The sequence below is a fragment of the Drosophila hydei genome, unplaced genomic scaffold (genome assembly GCF_003285905.1).
Source record: "Drosophila hydei strain 15085-1641.00,03,60 unplaced genomic scaffold, DhydRS2 tig00000149-arrow-pilon, whole genome shotgun sequence".
NCBI classification, from domain to species: Eukaryota; Metazoa; Arthropoda; class Insecta; order Diptera; family Drosophilidae; genus Drosophila; species Drosophila hydei.
In genome coordinates, this window is record NW_022045678.1 from 382,654 (window position 1) to 396,530 (window position 13,877).

At 39.3% G+C, this 13,877-nt stretch overlaps 5 protein-coding genes across 6 annotated transcripts in view; 4 read left to right on the plus strand and 1 right to left on the minus strand.

The window, feature by feature from the left end:
* LOC111592088 overlaps positions 1-13,877 on the minus strand; it is a 51,310-nt gene that overhangs the window by 33,017 nt on the left and 4,416 nt on the right. The window contains exon 1 of one of the 2 annotated variants that reach the window (XM_023304110.2): positions 83-324. The exons of the other annotated variant lie outside the window; for it this stretch is intronic. The gene's annotated coding sequence lies outside the window, so the exon portion shown is untranslated. Of the gene's footprint in view, positions 1-82; positions 325-13,877 lie in introns of those variants that run through there. 2 annotated transcript variants of the gene reach the window in all.
* On the plus strand, positions 3,127-3,749 carry LOC111592094. The gene is made up of 3 exons (XM_023304119.2): positions 3,127-3,165; positions 3,229-3,599; positions 3,666-3,749. Exons 2-3 carry the CDS (start codon positions 3,327-3,329, stop codon positions 3,726-3,728), a joined length of 336 nt encoding a protein of 111 aa, XP_023159887.2. The 5' UTR covers positions 3,127-3,165; positions 3,229-3,326; the 3' UTR covers positions 3,729-3,749.
* On the plus strand, positions 4,030-5,016 carry LOC111592093. The gene is made up of 3 exons (XM_023304118.2): positions 4,030-4,094; positions 4,183-4,526; positions 4,588-5,016. The coding sequence occupies exons 1-3, from the start codon at positions 4,055-4,057 to the stop codon at positions 4,732-4,734; spliced, it is 531 nt and encodes a 176-aa protein (XP_023159886.2). The 5' UTR covers positions 4,030-4,054; the 3' UTR covers positions 4,735-5,016.
* LOC111592092 lies at positions 5,537-6,460 on the plus strand. Its single transcript, XM_023304117.2, has one exon. The coding sequence runs from the start codon at positions 5,799-5,801 to the stop codon at positions 6,369-6,371; it is 573 nt and encodes a 190-aa protein (XP_023159885.2). The 5' UTR covers positions 5,537-5,798; the 3' UTR covers positions 6,372-6,460.
* Positions 8,906-12,409, plus strand: LOC111592086 (ionotropic receptor 40a). The gene is made up of 7 exons (XM_023304109.2): positions 8,906-9,005; positions 9,074-9,642; positions 10,496-10,765; positions 10,864-11,296; positions 11,351-11,855; positions 11,920-12,191; positions 12,258-12,409. The coding sequence occupies exons 1-7, from the start codon at positions 8,906-8,908 to the stop codon at positions 12,407-12,409; spliced, it is 2,301 nt and encodes a 766-aa protein (XP_023159877.2).

The window sequence follows — 13,877 nt, forward strand, 5'->3', positions numbered from 1 at the left end:
AATTTCTTACTATTTTCTCAGCTGTTTCTATTTCTATTTCGAATTTTCAAAATATGATTTTTTTCATTAATTTTTTACGCACCTCTCGAAGACTTTTGCGCCTTGTTGAATGCCTTGTTTGATTTGATTTCAATTTGTTTCTATTTGCTTATTTAATTTTTCATACACAATTTTTTATGCACTTTGTATGGATTTCAATTGCATTATTAGTTTCGATGATTTGTTGTTGTTGCGGCTTCAAACTTGTTTTTCTTTTTTCAAGCGATTTCTTTATGTGGAGACCCGCTTAATTTGCTATCATTTATGCCGTTTTTGCCAATTAATTTTCAAAACGCATTCAAAATTTCACTTTGTTGATTTTTGTGCTTGATTTTGTTATTTGTTGTTTTTGCATTTCACAAAATGTCCATAAAGCCGAACAAAGTAACGTCTATTGAAAGCAAAACGCGTCGTCTGCCGCCACCGAATGCGACTCCCGATTCCGACTCGCGACACTCGACAGTCGACACACGATTCCGGTGTTCACGTTATTCAAGCAGCGTTCCGCGTTTGGCTACCAACACGGCCAGCAGTCGTTCAAGAACTGAGCTAAACACTCGACCACTTGGAAAACCAACTGCAAGACCAGACGCTGAGCCCAGAAAGACGAACGACCGACAACAACATCGTCGTCGTCGTCGTCGTCGAAGTCTTCGTCATTGTAATCGTCATTGTTGTGGATCGTGCGCTCTCCCTCCCAAAGAGTCGAGTATCTCTCACCTATGCTCACCTGAGCGCAGCTGTTGCAGAGTTTGTTGCGTTCCACAACTTGTGGAAGCTAATCTTTAACCCGTTAAAAATTCAATTTTTAAAAATTAAAAATACTAAATTAAAATGGTATCTCTTAAGAACATTGATTTGCATCTTTAAAGCAAGAAAACTGTAATGTTGATATAGTTTTGTAATACTTTTAGGAGTTATAGGAGTAGCTGGACACAATATCCATTGGCTTTACAGCTATATACTATATATACTATATCAATAACAGCAGATGCTATTTGGAAGCTGAAATACAGAGATTGCTGTAATAATATTTTAAATTTTAAATATTTAAAAGTTGCAGTAAATTAGATTAGATTTAGACAGATCTACTATATACAGCTAAATAGTAAAGCAGTAAACATGAAGTCGAATATGTCGTATCAATAGGAGATGAAATACTGGCCTTAAAACATTTAAAACTATAATAATAATAAAAATAAAATTTATGTTAGCGCTAACAGCTTTGCTTTGACAATTTCATTAAGTATTATCTTAAACAGAAATATCTTTTCCGCCTCACCATTTGTAGGTATAAAAGAGGGATTTCCAATAGTTCTGACAAATCAATTGCAACACTGAAAGCATTGCAAAAACATGGGAAATCTACTATTCCATTTTGTCGTGCTGTGTGTGCTGTTCAGCACAGTTCGTAAGTTATTGAAAGGCTTAAAGGAACATGCCACGAAGGCTTCAAAGTCTCTAAGGAAACACAGTACATAATGAGACTGCATTTTTTACAGTTGCCGTTGGAGAGTCGAAGATCAATTTGCGACTTGATACCGAGATGACTGACGAATCAATGCAATCGCCAGTAGACGCACCACCACCAGACGCGCCACCACCAGACGCACCACCACCAGGCGCACCACCACCGCCACCAGACGCACCACCACCACCACCAGACTCACCACCACCTGCAGAAGCAGCTATGCCACCAGCAATGCCAACAGCAATGCCAACAGCAATGGCAGAAAACGAAAAGATCAATTCAAAGATTGATCATATTTTAGAGGTCTCTCGAATAGGCAATATAGTTGGCAACATTGAATACGATCAACAAGCGGCTCATCTGCGGCATATACGTAGTCTGAGTTCCGATTATCTGCAGCAAAAAATACGTGCCTATGGTATATTTTTAAGCTATAATTACTTGCGGCTCCAATTGGAGAGTAATTTGCATAGCCGAATCGCAGTCGTCGAAAGCTATTTGATCCATAAACCACTAACTGAGAAATGCAAAAAATTCTATAGCAACCAAAGAAAAGAATTGAGGTCTGCCCTGAATGAAGAGAACGGATTAAAGTCATACAAACTGAGCTTGTATAGCCAAGAGTGTTCTGACATTCAGGAACCTAACGAGGACTACTTTGATATATGGTGGGATTGGTTTCCCTTCATGTGAATTATACAATCATTAACTGGCATATGACAGCATAAATTTATATATTACAAAAGCAACATGTTTTCTGTATAATATGAAAAGAAAAAGAAAAAAATTAAGAAGTTTATCCATTTTGTACGACTTAATGCAAGTTCAGACTATTTGCATTGATGTCTTTCAAGTCTAAATTAAAACTATTATATTATTATGATTGTAATTATTATTATTTTCATCGTTGAAAGTTAACGTCCATTCTTTAAATATATATCCATTACAACAAAATAATTTTGTTTTAATTAACTCAGAAGTTGTTTTAAATCATTGTTGACCTAGAACAGAGATTGACATCCTTTATATCTATATATATTCTTCGACTCCATGCAGAGTTCTCGATGAATTTTTGATTGAAAATCGTTAAATTGCATGAGATTATGATAGACCTATAAATTATATGGTCGACACCTTGGATTAAATCAAATCTGTCTTCGTTTCAGAACTGTCATGCATGACTGCATCCTTGTTATTCGTCCTATTCTCACCAAGTTGCGATCAAAGCCTTAGTATATGAATCATCAATACATTGTGCGATTATAGCCTTACTCCACTGCTCTTGCAATTAAATAATCTTGCAACTGAATTTTATTTGAAAATTCTACATATTATAACAATTAGGAAAAGCAAAAAATTGTAAATTTAAGACGTTTTACTATGCATTAACTAAACAGAGCAACAAAACTGAATATAAAATAGATATCTTCAACTAAACAAAGCTTCAAAATATATTCAAAACATACTTCATTTGGTCTATACTAATCTACGACGCAAGTACGTCAAATCAAATTTGTTTTGGTTCATTTACTGGCTTCGATTATTTATATAGAACCCACCTTTCACACTGTTCTGAATAGCTACATTTAGTCATTTGCTAACAATGAAACTTAAAAGTCTATCAACATGCATCCTAATAATCGTCCTTGGATATGGTACGTTCTGGGCGCAATCTGTGTGTTTTTAATGATATCTAGTCATTGTCTTCGAGCTTTTAGCCAACTCCACGGGCACTGAAAACTATATAATATATAATACAACTGCATCGGAAGCTGATTTGGATTTGGGCAACCATTTTCGGAGGCGTGTATACAATATGGTTGATATGGTGCCATGGAATGCACATGTTAAAACTTGGGTTGATGTCGGACTAGTGGTTGGGCATAAGCCATTGACATGGCTGATGGATGTCGCCAACGAGTTGGACGAATATAATGATTATAATAAATGGAAACAAGCTCTATGGAAAAAATTAGGAGAAAAATTTAAGATCTATTCAAAAGTTGCAATGCGAAAATTTGTTGTCTATTTGAATACTAAAGTTATGACAGTATATCGCGAAAACATGAGGAGAAGGAATACGAGGACCGTAAGAAAACCCTAAATCAATCAATATAAAAATATTTTAATTTCAATTTCAATTTCAATTTCATAGACAATGCCTCTGGACTACGAAGAGAAGGAAGACTACTCGTATGCAGGCGAAAAATCCGTCTGATTTTAATGATAATTTCACAACTATTTTAATATAATACCAAAATCCAATGTTAATAAATAGCTGATTAATAATACATATAATGACATTTGTTGTTCTAATTAATGCAATGAATGCTTAATTAATTTAAGGATTTTATTTTAATATGTTCAGGTTTTGGTAAATTTAAATATTTGCAACACAATAAAACCAATCGGGAACCAATTGAATATGGTCAAGTCTTACGGCATGGTTTATTAAAACCCTAACACAGTCAGCTATGGTTGTATTTAATACGTAAACGTAGTTAGATTTAATAAGCAGTTGCATTTTATCTTAAGTCGGGAATAATGAAACTTTTAACAAGTATCTTAATCATATGTGGCCTGGGTTAGTGCTTATTATATATACACACACATATATATATATATATCTAAAAACTTAATCTGCACAATGGAATTTCTGTTTTTCTTAACAGGAACTTCTTTGGCAGTCCAGGACAAGATTAACAAAACGCAAATGATCGAATTGTTACGGGAAGGGCTTTACGGAAAAGTTGATTCGGTTCAGTGGAGTCCGCTAGTTAAAGAATGGGTTGTGGACGGTTATCTTCAAGTACCAACGACAATATTACGAATGAATCACGTCCTTAATTTGCTAACCAAAGCTGTAAAGAAAACCGAGGTCGTACAGCTGGCAAAGGAGAAAGCTTTGAAAGTTATTGAGATAATCCTTAAGTTGTCAATGAAAAAAGCCGGAAGTATGATTAATAAGTTGAGATATAAAATAATTGTGCACTTCCAGGATAAAGGTGTTCCGATCGTAAGTATTTCATTGAATTCTCTCTCAGTAATTACAATACTGCAAATTTGATGCCATACAGACAACGCCCTCTGACCTGGGTTACTTGGACACAACTTCCGCGCCTGTTGACCCCACAACTTCAACCTATGAAAATGATACAATTTATGATATATTAAACGAGAATGGATATTCGAATATGTTCAATGATTACACTATCGATTGGTAGTGGTAATAACACTCAAGTAGGCAAAATTAAACAAAAAACTATAAAATATTTTGCAAACTTCGCATATAACTACACATCTTCCGGCAAATCATTTTCAGCTGTGAGAATCGTCGTAAGAAAGAAGCAGAGCTAGGGATACAGAAATGCGTAGAAGTTAATAATTTTGTAGTTTTTTGTAGTTTGTAGAAGTTTGAGTCTTATGCTGAGAAAATGCAATGTTTTCCGATAACGGAAATTTGTAAATTTTTAATTTGCCACGTCCCAAGGAAATTCTATTGAACACTTCTAGTCAATCCATACGGAAGGTTAATAGTAAATTAGTTGTCAATTTTTAAGAAAGATTTGTATACATATATTATATATATATCGTTTGTACTCGCTACTGTAACCAAATAAAATAAATAGAAATATATCAATATATATATATATATATATATATATATATATATATATATATATATATATATATATATATATTTATTTTATTTTATTTATATATATATATATATATATATATATATATATATATATTGATATATTTCTATTTATTTTATTTGGTTACAGTAGCGAGTACAAACGATATCCCAAACTTTTAGAGTCTATTTTTAAAGTTTACAGAATCACGGACAGCACGGCAGACTAAACCAATATATTTTGTTTACATCGCCAACTTAAACGTAGATAAGCCCATAACTAAAATTATGAGAATCACATGAAAAGCGAGGGTAAAGTAACATTGAATTCACTTAAACGTTTCTTTTGGCCAACTTTTTATCGAGTACTTAAATAAATGGCCGACACCTAAACTATATTTTATGCTCTTTTTACAAAACATATTATAGCTTATTCTCTAGCAAATGCTGAACTGAAAAAAACTAAGACAGCCGTAAAAATTTCCAGAATGACAGCAACAGACGCAAAGCGGGTCTTCGGTTTATACTTGACACCTTGAAAACTCAATAAATGTCGGTTCATAACTCAGGCTTATCGGGGAATTGTGAACGCTTTATAAGGCAGCTGTGGCACATCGTCTGCCAACAGTTGGAAGTTAGAAGTTCGTCGTCATGTCAACTGGGATCAAAGTATGGGAGCTATCGCTAGCGTTGCTGCTGATGCCAATGCTGCTGCAGTGCATACAAGGAGAAATGGGAGATCATATGCAGCAGCTTTTGCAACTGGACAACATAATTACGACCAGGATCAACACCGTGCTCAAGCAATATGAACAATTGGAAAGTCAAACTGAAAACAAGGAATTTGTGCAGCAATATGAACGCCTGAAATTGGCAGTGGCTTTGCCCATTTCGCATCTAGACGAAAAGATTATGATCTACAACGAGTACCTCGCCTACCACGAGACACTTCAACAGCAACAGAGCTCGGAAGCCTCGAGCCACAATCAAGAGGCTATCGTCGTCGATAAGGAGCAGCGTGCTGCAATGTACAACGCCTTTCAGAAACGGGTGTTAAAACTATTAGGGAGACTGGGTGTCTCCGATTCATTCACCCAACGCGTCTTCAAAGCCATCTTCAGCGATGAGAACCAACTCAGGAAGTTAAAGAAAATGCTTGACAGCCTGAACGACGACAGCGATTCAGACTGCTGCCTGTGGGACTTCATATTTGGTTTATTTTAAGTAAGACGAGAATTAGTTATCCGATGTATTTCTATTCAACTTCAGTTTGTATATTTTATAATGAATGATTTTACGGCAATTAAACCCTATTAAAGTGCATCAAGTTTTGAAAATAGTTTATATATATAGTATGGTTCAATACAGTTAAAGATGACATATTTGACTGGGCTGGCACATATATAATGATAAAAAATGAGAATTTGAGCACAGCAAATGCAAACATCAAATCTGTGCCGAAGACACAAATTTTATATATTTCGAATTTCGGATACTATAAGACTTTCCTCACAAAATATATTAGAGGAGAGAACTCCTTTGTTTAAAGAATTCTGGCCATTTATGCCATTTGGCTACAAATGTATTAATTATCAAAAGCCTTTTTGAGCCCTAGCTTTTGTGACTCTAACGGTTTTCATAGATTTACCAATAGCATGTGTATAAATACAATTTGGTTCTGAGTCGAGTGGAGGCTTTACTAAGTGATTTACATTCGAGCTGCGGCAATTGACAGCTCGTTATGGTGATGAGAGGGCGGCTGACGGCTCACGGCTCACGGCTCATGGCTCATGGCTCATGGCTCACGTAGCTGCAAAACAAATAAAGTGCATTTAAACGTGCCGGCCCCCATCTACCATGGCAGCATCTACCAATCCACTTAGCCTGTCGCTGCTGCAGCGGGCAACAGGCAACAGGCAACAGGCATCGACATCGATCGTAGGGCCGGTCCATCGAGCGAACCGGGCCACATTTCACTATCGTGCGCGTTGAAACAAAAAGTGTTGGCGTGCGGTTGCATCCTGGCTCAGCTCTTGCCCAGAGTCAGACTCAGACTTGGACTCAGACTCAGACTGCAACTGCGACTGCGACTGAGACTGAGAGTCACAGTCACAGAGGCCGCGTCGGGCAGATGCAATCGCCCAGACAGTTGCCCACTCAGCATGGACGTTGCTCTTCTTCTTCTTCTTTTGGCTGTTGCTGTTGCTGTTGTCGTTTATCAGACAATGTCGCGTTTGCAGACAGTTTGAAGTTTAACAAGTTGTCGAACGCAGAGCGCGGGGTTTATTTGTTTTACGTCCTTTTTCGCTTCTTTTTTTTTGTTTTTGTTTTTGTTAGCCGGCTTTATAAATAGCTACAGACTTGAACATTGCAGATTTCTATAATACCTATATCTGTCTATCTGTTGGTGTCTGCGTGTGTGTGTGTTTCTGTATGTTAGCTCTGATCAAAGGTCAGGCAAGGCCTTAGTTTCCGTTTCAGAGCATTTCTTTAGACCGCCCTCACCACATTCTATTCGTTCTGCCCTCAAGGCATAAATTACAAATATATTGTATACATATATATAGACATATATTTATATATATATATATATATATATATTCATGGCAGTTATATACTCTCTCATATCATAATCGGGTCATCATCTTTTTTTTTGGCTTTTCTCTTTCGCTTCGTTGGCGCTGTGGGAGCCTATCGCCAAAATTGGCATCAGAAACCAATTTGGTCAAACAAAACGGCTTAAAGCGACATTCATTGATTGCCTTTCGGGTGAGATATGAAATATATATTAGAAATATAAATGCAAACATGATTTGGTCGTATTTGCAAAACAAGTTCAGGAATTGGGTGAGAGACAGCTGTGGCCTTGTAGCTATCACTAAAATATATATCTAATCTATAAGAAGAGTTGAAGCTTTCCTTATGTCTGACTAACTCCCATAAGTCAGACTAATTATGTTAAGTATGTTATTAATATGTAGTCAATGTCTAGATCAAGGGCTCAACTCCGGTTTCTTGTTCGCTCAACTAATCATATGCCTATATATATATATATATATATATAACTCTAGATGTTGAACGTCTGTGTCCTTAGTTTGTAATAGAATCAGGCTGCAGCTCGCAGCAGCCCACAAACTAGTTAAGTATACAACCACATTTGTAATCTCTGCTGCTTCTGTTGCTGCTGCTGCTGTTACTGATTGCGATAAATCATTGACTGGCGCATTAAAGTGGAGCGTTGACATGTGAGCTGAAAGCGGGAGCAGCCGCAGCAGCAAATGGGTAAAAAGAAAAATGCGCACAACACGGAATTAATGTCAATAGCATTAGAAGATTGACGACAACAACAACAATAGCAGCAGCAGCAGCAGCAGCAGCAACTGGCAACGATCACGGATCGATTGACAGATCTATCGTTCCACACACACATAGAGCAAGAGTGAGAGAGAAAGAGACAACGAAAACGGCAATGACAAACTTCTGACAATTAAAAAATGAAAAAGAAAAAGAAAAATAACTGGCAAACTCTGCGCTGTGGGCCATTGTGAGAGTGATGTTCAGGTGAAGGCAGCAATGTTGATTATGAAAATCGATAGTCAGCTCTTTTCAATTGTCCGTCTGTCTGTCTGACTGTCTGCCTCGGCTGTATTGACATGTGATATTTAAGCATTGATGCCATAATTGCGCATCAAAATCCTATCATAAATTGCACTATATAAGGGCGTGGCGCAGGAGTTTTGGCCAATTCAAGTATCGACATGCAGTTCAGCCTGTTGTTCGGCCTGGGTCTGATCCATTGGCCGCTGGCCTGGCCAATGCTCAGCTATAGACCGTGCAACGAGTCCGTTGTGGCAGTAGGTAATGAGGCGGCGCCACTTGCCAGGCCAATTAATTTATCAATTCAATTTAATTCAATTGCAATGCAGCGCTCTCGCAGATCATCCATGGCCTGCAGCCCAGACAGCTGGCCATATTGGCCATGCCCCGCTCACGTTTGCTAAGTGTGGATTGTGCGAATAACGACACCATCCAAGTGGATGACTTTATACAGCGAGTGCATAAGCTCTACTACAAGTCCGTCATCTTTTATGACACCGAGCTGTTCTTTGACTATATCGAGGCGAATCTGCTGGGCGCCATCGAGTGCGTCAATTTGATATTCCACGAACCGGATGAGCTATCGGCGCGCATACAGGAACGTCGACTGGCCCATCGGCTCAGTCTGTACATCTTCTATTGGGGCGCCAGCAAGCCGCCGAATGCGACGCGCGTCAGCTTTGAGCAGCCGATGCGAGCTGTGGTCATCACACGGCCGCGTCCCAAAGCATTTCGCATCTATTACAATCAGGCAATGCCCACGGCCAAAAGCCAACTGCGCTTGGTCAACTGGTACGATGGCGAAAATCTGGGCCTACAGAAGACCCCACTCTTGCCCAGCGCTGCAACAGTCTATGCCAATTTTCAAGGTCGCCTCTTTCATGTGCCCGTCTTTCATGTGAGTCGCTAAAATTAATTTATAATCTAATAATCACAAGCTTAATGAAATTATCGAAAATATTGGAGGTTTAACTAAACATTTTTAGATTATTTTAAGTTGTTTTTGCTATTTGTACACGCGTTTACAAAGTGAAAAGAGTATATTGGTTTTGTTTAAGGTCCTTCTTGCTGTGCATCCTTTGACCATCCTTGACAAAAAATTATTTCACTCTTTTGGAACCGTTTACGAGTATCATGTATTCATTATAACCCGGCTTGGACTTAAGGATAAATTCGTTATCAAATTGATTGATTGAATTTATTAAAATAAGGAAGCGCTGACAAATAGATATGGGAAACAGCATTTAAAATCTAATCGTATTTGCATATATAATTTGGAATCTAAATACTATCATGATCACATTCATCTTTTCCTTTATCTCCTTTCATGAGCTGTCTCAGTTTCGATAAGAAGAAAAAATCACAGGAGGTTCCAGGTCGGATGCGGCATCATTAGTGTATTATCTGGTTGAAAATTGTGATACAGATTCTTTGAAATAGGAAAAAATAAGGTTGTGCAAGAATATATTCTAAATACTCTACGCAGCTGAAACTCCAATCTCAAGTGTTTTTCTTTTTTATTAAAAGTCTTGTCCTAAGAGATATACTTATATGAAGTACCATACATATAACGTATTATAATCAGAAAATAGAAAAGACATTTAATTAGCTCAGAGTTTTTATGCCTTCTAGTAGAGAATTTGCTTTTTCCCACACTTAAGACATTTAACTTTTTTTTGAGAAACTTAATGCGATGGTAGATATAATATCTATAGCAGATCTTTCGCTGAGTAGAAATTTTACTCTTACAGTCGCCGCCTTGGTTTTGGGTGAGCTACAACAATGACAGCAACAACATTGGCAACGGCACCGAGGAGGAGTTCGAGAATGCGGGCTATAAAAAGGCGAATGTGACGGGAGGTCGAGATCATCAATTGCTTGTGCTATTGCGGCAGCATATGAACTTTACATTCGAATACATTGAAGCGCCAGGCAGGACGCAGGGATCACTGCGAGGCACCGACGACAATGGCGAGGCCAACGACAGCTTCACCGGTGGCATCGGCATGCTTCAGAGTGGTGTACGTAGACAGGCAGTAGGAAATGAATATGCGATATAAACGCTGTAGCCTCTCGTCGCTTTGTCGCTGACAAATTGACATTTGGTCTTTCGTTACAGCTGGCGGACTTCTTTCTGGGTGATGTGGGTCTCAGTTGGGAGCGTCGCAAGGCGATTGAGTTCTCATTCTTTACGCTCGCCGATTCGGGCGCCTTTGCCACACACGCGCCGCGTCGCCTCAACGAGGCGTTGGCCATAATGCGTCCCTTTAAGCTCGACATATGGCCATATCTCATTCTGACCATTGTGTTCTCGGGCCCGATATTCTATGGCATTATTATCATGCCCTACAAATGGCGCCGGCATCCGATCGCCATGGACGTGGAGCGGCTCGGTGATTTTCGCGTATATATGGCCTACATCAAGGAAATAACGCCCTGCGTGCTCAAGGTCAGACACATTCGGCACATTCATGCGCAGACTACGCCAGAGATGCCACCACAGCTTTTTCAGCGCTGCATTTGGTTCACGCTGCGTCTGTTCCTCAAGCAATGTAAGATTCTTGTGGCTGCCATGTCTTTGGCTAAAAATTTCCCTTTCGTTTCAGCTTGCCATGAGCTCTACCATGACTATCGCACCAAGTTCCTGACCATAGTCTATTGGGTAGCTGCCACCTATGTGTTGGCTGATGTATATTCGGCGCAGCTCACCTCGCAGTTTGCGCGTCCGGCTCATGAGGCGCCCATCAATACATTGCAGCGCCTGCAGGCAGCCATGCTACGGGATGGCTATCGATTGTATGTGGAAAAGGAGAGCAGTTCGCTGGAGATGCTCGAGAACGGCACAGAACTGTTTAGGCAATTGTATGCAGAGATGCGTCAACAGCAGCCGAATGATCATCAGGGCTTTCTCATTGATTCCGTGGAGGCGGGCATCAAGCTGATTGCCGATGGCAGGGAGAACAAGGCGGTGCTTGGCGGGCGTGAAACACTCTACTTTAATATACAGCAATACGGAGCCAAGAACTTTCAGCTCAGCCAGAAGCTCTATACGCGCTACTCCGCGGTGGCTGTGCAGATTGGCTGCCCCTTCTTGGATAGTCTAAACGATGTGTAGGTGGCAGCTACTTAATTGATATGTATTCAATTGTGTTAGCTTGAATTTCACTTCTTTTAGTTTGATGCATCTGTTCGAAGGCGGCATATTGGAGAAGATGACGACCGGAGAATACGAGGCGCAAGCACGGCAAATGACCAAGGATCAGGCGCTACAATCTAAGGAGCTGGCTGCCGTCGAGAATGCTAATGCCAATGCGAACGCCAACATCAAGAGCAATGAGGCAAAGACACAGCCACAGCATACCCAGGACAATGAGATGATCAGCGCTCTGAACCTACGCATGCTCCAAGGCGCATTCATTGCCCTCGGCGTGGGCTTTGTCACAGCAGGTCAGTGGGTCAAATGATATATTTAGCATCAAAATGAGTAGCTCATGATTATGCAATTCTGTTCAGCTCTAATGCTCTTGCTGGAGCTCTTCTGTCGACGCTTGAATCTGGGGCTGTCGCTGCGACGTTGGCGGCTGCGTTGGCTGCGTCGCTGGCGTCGCGTCAAGCGGATGCTGCGACAGCTAACCGTGCGAATCTTTGCACTGAATTTGGGTTGATTACTTTATCGCATCGCAATTTTATGCAAATCATTAACAATGCGGTTTCGGCAGCCACTGCGTCACTAAATTATTGCCAGGTCGAACAGTGGTATCAACTAAACAGAATTTGCAAATTTATATTAGAGGACAAAGAGAAGGAGAAGAGGAAGGACCTTAAATATACTGAAATAGCTTAAATATATAGTTATTAATTTTATTAATAAATAATACGGATCTTTGTGTGTGTGTGTGACATATTATTTTCTATAGGAGAACAGAGTATAATATAATATATAACATATAATATATCTAAATATATCTATATATATATTAATAATATATTATTTGTGTAGTTAAATGAGGTCACTATTAAAAACATATTGCCCTTGTGCTAAAAACTGCATTGTTGGGTACCTATTTTAATTTAATAAATTGCCAGAGTGTGTCATGTTATACACACAGCAACAAAGTCATAGAATTACTACATCACATTGCGCTACTACAAAATCATATAGATCTTATTAAGAAACACATTCATCTTTTAGCATAGCTTGTACATGCGCCTCATAGCACATTCTTTCATATTTGATGTATTATTGAATTTTATGGAGCAGCCTTAATTCTTGGCCGACTTTCGCAGCAGCTTGAAATGGAGTTGTTGATGGTTTCGTGTGTAACCTAGTTCCACTGTGCTTGGAGCCTCGACTCCCGCGCCGACAACTTTGTTTGTCTTTGGCATAATTAATGCGCCTGGCCGGCAGACAAGCGGGGCTGCGGCTGCATGTTATAATTAATTTGTTGTTTGAATGGGATGCGGGCGCAGCTGCCATCGCCTTTGCCTGATGTTTCTTCAAGTTTGTGTCTTAAGTCTTTTGTTTACTTTTTGTTTACTTCTTGCTTAGCATGGCCCAATTTCCCAAGCAGCGCAACATAATTTTCGTAATAATTTCCCATTTCCTTTTCATCATAAAAGCAAAACAAACAAACAAAGAAATGAACACACAGAAGCGACAGAAACAAATTTGCCCAACGACTGCCAAAAGGTCGCAAACACTTTTTTCTTGTTCCGCTGCCCTTAAAACATAAAACGGTTTACGATTTTCATGCCGTAATTAAGCAAAAAAGAAATAAGAAAAGAAAAAACCAAACCAAAAACCAAATTAAAACGTCGTCGTCTCGGGTCCAAAAAAAAAGTTTATATATAATGCGACAGCCGGTGAAGAAATTGACTTTTACTTTGCCCCAACGAAAGACGAATTGCTGCGTTCATGGTAGAAAGTGGTTCTAGCCAGTTTATGTTCCATCGGGTCTTTGCTTCCCGGTTCCTTGGGCCGCGTTCAATCATCATTACCAGCGCTCTTCAAGTGTCACACGACGCGAAAGTCAATTGCAGTTGTTTTCTTAACGGCGGCCATCAGCTGGCTCTTCTCCACTGCGCACTCCACGTTTGCATACGCTGTACAAACAAACATATTGGTTTCCTCTC

Coding starts and splice junctions, on each gene's coding strand:
- LOC111592094 (XM_023304119.2), top strand. CDS start 3,327: ATGGTTGATATGGTGCCATGGAATGCACATGTTAAAACTTGGGTTGAT. Junction 3,600..3,665: donor GGAGAAGGAATACGAGGACC/GTAAGAAAACCC, acceptor TCAATTTCATAG/ACAATGCCTCTGGACTACGA.
- LOC111592093 (XM_023304118.2), top strand. CDS start 4,055: ATGAAACTTTTAACAAGTATCTTAATCATATGTGGCCTGG. Junction 4,095..4,182: donor CTTAATCATATGTGGCCTGG/GTTAGTGCTTAT, acceptor TTTTCTTAACAG/GAACTTCTTTGGCAGTCCAG. Junction 4,527..4,587: donor AGGATAAAGGTGTTCCGATC/GTAAGTATTTCA, acceptor GATGCCATACAG/ACAACGCCCTCTGACCTGGG.
- LOC111592092 (XM_023304117.2), top strand. CDS start 5,799: ATGTCAACTGGGATCAAAGTATGGGAGCTATCGCTAGCGTTGCTGCTG.
- LOC111592086 (XM_023304109.2), top strand. CDS start 8,906: ATGCAGTTCAGCCTGTTGTTCGGCCTGGGTCTGATCCATTGGCCGCTG. Junction 11,297..11,350: donor GCGTCTGTTCCTCAAGCAAT/GTAAGATTCTTG, acceptor CTTTCGTTTCAG/CTTGCCATGAGCTCTACCAT. Junction 11,856..11,919: donor TTGGATAGTCTAAACGATGT/GTAGGTGGCAGC, acceptor CACTTCTTTTAG/TTTGATGCATCTGTTCGAAG.